The sequence below is a fragment of the Aegilops tauschii genome, chromosome 3 (assembly GCF_002575655.3).
Source record: "Aegilops tauschii subsp. strangulata cultivar AL8/78 chromosome 3, Aet v6.0, whole genome shotgun sequence".
Classification (NCBI taxonomy): Eukaryota; Viridiplantae; Streptophyta; class Magnoliopsida; order Poales; family Poaceae; genus Aegilops; species Aegilops tauschii.
The window spans coordinates 542429039-542433854 of NC_053037.3; the positions used below are offsets into that span (position 1 = coordinate 542429039).

At 42.4% G+C, this 4816-nt stretch overlaps 1 protein-coding gene across 1 annotated transcript; it reads left to right on the forward strand.

The window, feature by feature from the left end:
- Window positions 1–219: 219 nt before the first annotated feature.
- On the forward strand, window positions 220–3532 carry LOC109780708 (uncharacterized). The gene is made up of 2 exons (XM_020339289.1): window positions 220–351; window positions 3227–3532. Exons 1-2 carry the CDS (start codon window positions 220–222, stop codon window positions 3530–3532), a joined length of 438 nt encoding a protein of 145 aa, XP_020194878.1.
- Window positions 3533–4816: the final 1284 nt, after the last annotated feature.

Consider the following 4816-nt stretch of genomic DNA (forward strand, 5'->3'; position numbering starts at 1 on the left):
TTGGCCGACCGCACAGGGCCCAAAATTTTGGGGGCCCCCAGTCCAGCAAGTAATAGGTATACATAATATGTGGAAAAAAAGGCCCAGCCAAAAACGCAATCTCAGGGAGCCCATTCTAGCGATCCCAGGCACGAACGCACGTAGCTCCTGCAGCCGGTTTTGCTTCCGTAACTCCCGTCCCGATTCAATCGCACGCAGTCGAAAGGGCAGCAGGGGTCGATGGCGGCTGAGTGCCTGGTCGACGGCGGCAGAGCCACAGAGGCATCAAGCAGGCAGGACGACGCCGTGTACGCGACTACGCGGCCGCCGACCGGCCACGCCCCAGCGCACATCATCCCTTCCCTTGGCAGGGTAAGTTCTTCTCAGGCCCTGGTTCTTGTAGACACAGCGTTCAAACCCTACTTTATTTTGCTAGTGTAGGCAGTAGGCTACTTTTTTGTTAAACGAAAAATTCAAAATCTTACATCTGGTTGAAGTCCTTTTCTATTTCTTATAGCTATAATTCCCAGAGTTTGAGTTGATTCAGATTATGTTTATCTTATTAAACAGAAAGATTCATGCATCCGGAAAGGAGGTATGATTCTGGTGCTTCAAAGCAAGGAAGAAACAAAAACTAGAAGAAGATGCTCGAACACAAAATGGCGCTCTCGATAAAGACTGAATGGATTAGCAACAATAGCACTTGAAATTGATGTCTTGGAGAAGATTAATTATGAAGATTTGATCGAAGATTTCATATCAAGAAATACTAGAAGAATGCCGCTTTTCGGTAGAAAATGAGGCCAGTTTATAAGTGTATTCCCTTAGTACAATCTTTACTATTTTACCGTTAGTATTTGATATATTTCCTAAATATTGTAACAAATAAGATATATTTGAAGTTAAATAATTAAGTGAGAGTATGCTTTACTTGCATTAGTTCTTCAGTTATATGGTTTAAAAAAATAGGGGCCTATTTTGATTTTCGTCCCGGGCCCCCAAATTTCTGGAGACGGCCCTGCTCGTGGACAGCCTAGAGACCCCCCTGACTTGTTCCCGATGCAATTACCTCTCATATATACCCAAACTTCCAGAAAGAAACCTATATCGGGAGTTCCACCGCCGCAAGCCTCTGTATCCACCGAAAACCAATCTAGACCCGTTCCGGTACCCTGTTGGAGGGGGGATCCCTCACAGATGGCCATCTTCATCATCCCGGCGCTCTCCATGACAAGGATGGAGTAGTTCACCCTCGGGGCTGAGGGTATGTACCAGTAGCTATGTGTTTGATCTCTCCCTCTCTCGTGTTCTTGATTCGGCACGATCTTGATGTATCGCGAGCTTTGCTATTATAGTTGGATCTTATGATGTTTCTCCCCCTCTACTCTCTTGTAATGGATTGAGTTTTCCCTTTGAAGTTATCTTATCGGATTGAGTCTTTAAGGATTTGAGAACACTTGATGTATGTCTTGCATGTGCTTATCTGTGGTGACAATGGGATATTCACGTGATCCACTTGATGTATGTTTTGGTGATCAACTTGCGGGTTCCGTTTGTGAACTTATGCATAGGGGTTGGCACACGGTTTTTGTCTTGACTCTCTGGTAGAAACTTTGGGGCACTCTTTGAAGTTCTTTGTGTTGGTTGAATAGATGAATCTGAGATTGTTTGATGCATATCATATAATCATACCCACGGATACTTGAGGTGACATTGGAGTATCTAGGTGACATTAGGGTTTTGGTTGATTTGTGTCTTAAGGTGTTATTCTAGTATGAACTCTGTGATAGATTGAACGGAAAGAATAGCTTCGTGTTATTTTACTACGGACTCTTGAATAGATTGATCAGAAAGAATAACTTTGAGGTGGTTTCGTACCCTACAATAATATCTTCGTTTGTTCTCCGCTATTAGTGACTTTGGAGTGACTCTTTGTTGCATGTTGAGGGATAATTATATGATCCAATTATGTTATTATTGTTGAGAGAACTTGCACTAGTGAAAGTATGAACCCTAGGCCTTGTTTCAACAAGCAATACCGTTTGTGCTCACTTTTATCATTAGTTACCTTGCTGTTTTTATATTTCAGATTACAAAAGCCTATATCTACCATCCATATTGCACTTGTATCACCATCTCTTCGCCGAACTAGTGCACCTATACAATTTACCATTGTATTGGGTGTGTTGGGGACACAAGAGACTCTTTGTTATTTGGTTGCAGGGTTGTTTGAGAGAGACCATCTTCATCCTATGCTTCCCACAGATTGATAAACCTTAGGTCATCCACTTGAGGGAAATTTGCTACTGTCCTACAAACCTCTACACTTGGAGGCCCAACAACGTCTACAAGAAGAAGGTTGTGTACTAGACATCAAGCCTTTGTCAGACTCGGTTAAGGAGTAGTGGAAGAGAGAGGGTGCAACCCATAATCTATTGGATTTAAACCTGAAGCTACATGATATGTAGAGGGACCTAGGAGGTTGGGCGAAGAAGGACTTCAACTCTGTTATTCAGAAAACGGGAAGCGTCAGGAAGAAACTAAACCAACTCTAGTGTTCCTCTCCCTCTATGGTACAGCAGGAAAAGGTAGATAAACTAGCAAAGGAACTTGATAAGCTGCTTTTAAGAGAAGAAATGATGTGGTGTGAGCGTTCATGTGCGACTTGGCAGAGAGAAAGGGACAAAAACACTAGATATTTCCATCGGAGAGCTACTTGGAGGAGGAATAAAAACACCATTACCCGGCTGAGAAATGATCAAGGAGACTGGGTTGAGGACCAATAGAGTGTTAGCCAGATTGCCACAGATTTATTTAGGAAGCTATACATAAAGTAGGAAGATGTGCTGCCAGGTGAGATCATAGATCCTATTGAACACAAGGTGGATGATGATACGAACTAAAGGTTAACGAGGCTGTTATCTTAGCAAGAGTTGAGCGACGCCCATTCCCAGATTGGCCCTCTAATAGCTCCAGGTCCGGACGGTTTCCCGCCTTGTTTTTTCCTACAAAATTGGGACGTGGTGAAAGAAGACATTGTGAAGGGGGTGCTGCATTTTTTTAAACCGGTGAACTGCCAGAGGATATAAATGATACGGTCATTGTACTTATTCCAAAAGGAAAAGACCCCCAATCTCTGAAAGACTACCATCCAATAAGCCTTTGCAATGTGATATATGAGGTGATTTCCAAAAGACTAGTGAACCGTATGAGGCCTATGTTGGTTGACATCATTTCTGAAACTCAGAGCGCATTTGTCCCGGGAAGAATGATCACAAACAACACAATCATTGCATTTGAGTGCTTCCATAAGATACACCAGACCAAGAATGGGCGTGACACCCACTGTGCGTACAAGTTAGATCTTGCAAAGGCCTATGATAGAGTTGATTGGCATTTCCCTGAGGATGCTCTCAAAAAAGTGGGTTTTAACAGGATATGGACTGATTGGGTGATGAATTGTGTGAAATCAGTGAGGTTCTCGGGGAGATGCAACGGGAAGAATTCAGACTACTTCAACCCATCTCGTGGGTTATGGCAGGGTGATCCCTAAGTCCATATCTCTTCCTGTTTGTACGGATGGCTTGTATGCATTACTCAACAAGGAAATAATGGGAGGGCAGATTTCCCCAATAAAGATAGCAAGAAATAGCCCGGGCATTTCTAATCTATTCTTTGTTGATGATAGCATGCTTTTTTCAGAGCTTCAGTGGAACAATGCTACCTCTTGAGAATGCGTTGGTTTTCCCTTGAAGAGGAAAGGGTGATGCAGCAAAGTAGCATAAGTATTTCCCTCAGTTTTTGAGAACCAAAGTATCAATCCAGTAGGAGACAACGCACAAGTCACCTAGTACCTGCACAAACAATCAAGAACCTTGCAACCAACGCGATAAAGGGGTTTTCAATCCCTTCACGGCCACTCGCAAAAGTGAGATCTAATAAAGATAGTAAAGTAAATATTTTTGGTATTTTTGTTGTATAGATTGGAAAGTAAAGATTGCAAAAAAAGTAAATAGGAAACTAGAATTGTAGATCGGAAACTTATATAATGTAAAATAGACCCGGGGGCCATAGGTTTCACAAGTGGCTTCTCTCAAGATAGCATGTATTACGGTAGGTGAACAAATTACTGCCGAGCAATTGATAGAACAACGCATAGTTATGAAGATATCTAAGGCAATGATCATGAATATAGGCATCACGTCCGTGTCAATTAACCGAAACGATTCTGCATCTACTACTATTACTCCACACATCGACCGCTATCCAGCATGCATCTAGAGTATTAAGTTCATAAGAACGGAGTAATGCATTAAGCAAGATGACATGATGTAGAGGGATAAACTCAAGCAATATGGTATAAACCCCATCTTTTTATCCTCGATGGCAACAATACAATACGTGCCTTGCTGCCCCTACGCTCATTGGGAAAGGACACCACAAGATTGAACCCAAAGCTAAGCACTTCTCCCATTGCAAGAAAGATCAATCTAGTAGGCCAAACTAAACCAATAATCCGAAGAGACTTGCAAAGATATCAAATCATGCATATAGGAATTCAGAGAAGAACCAAATAATATTCATAGATAAACTTGTTCATAAATCCACAATTCATCGGATCTCGGCAAACACACCGCAAAAGAGTATTACATCGAATAGATCTCCAAGAACATCGAGGGGAACTTTGTATTGAGAATCAAAGAGAGAGAACAAGCCATCTAGCTAATAACTATGGACCCGAAGGTCTGTGGTAAACTACTCACGCTTCATCGGAGAGGCTATGGTGTTGATGTAGAAGCCCTCCGTGGTCGATTCCCCCTCCGGCAGATCGCCGGAA

Coding starts and splice junctions, on each gene's coding strand:
- LOC109780708 (XM_020339289.1), top strand. CDS start 220: ATGGCGGCTGAGTGCCTGGTCGACGGCGGCAGAGCCACAGAGGCATCA. Junction 352..3,226: donor TCATCCCTTCCCTTGGCAGG/GTAAGTTCTTCT, acceptor TCTGAAACTCAG/AGCGCATTTGTCCCGGGAAG.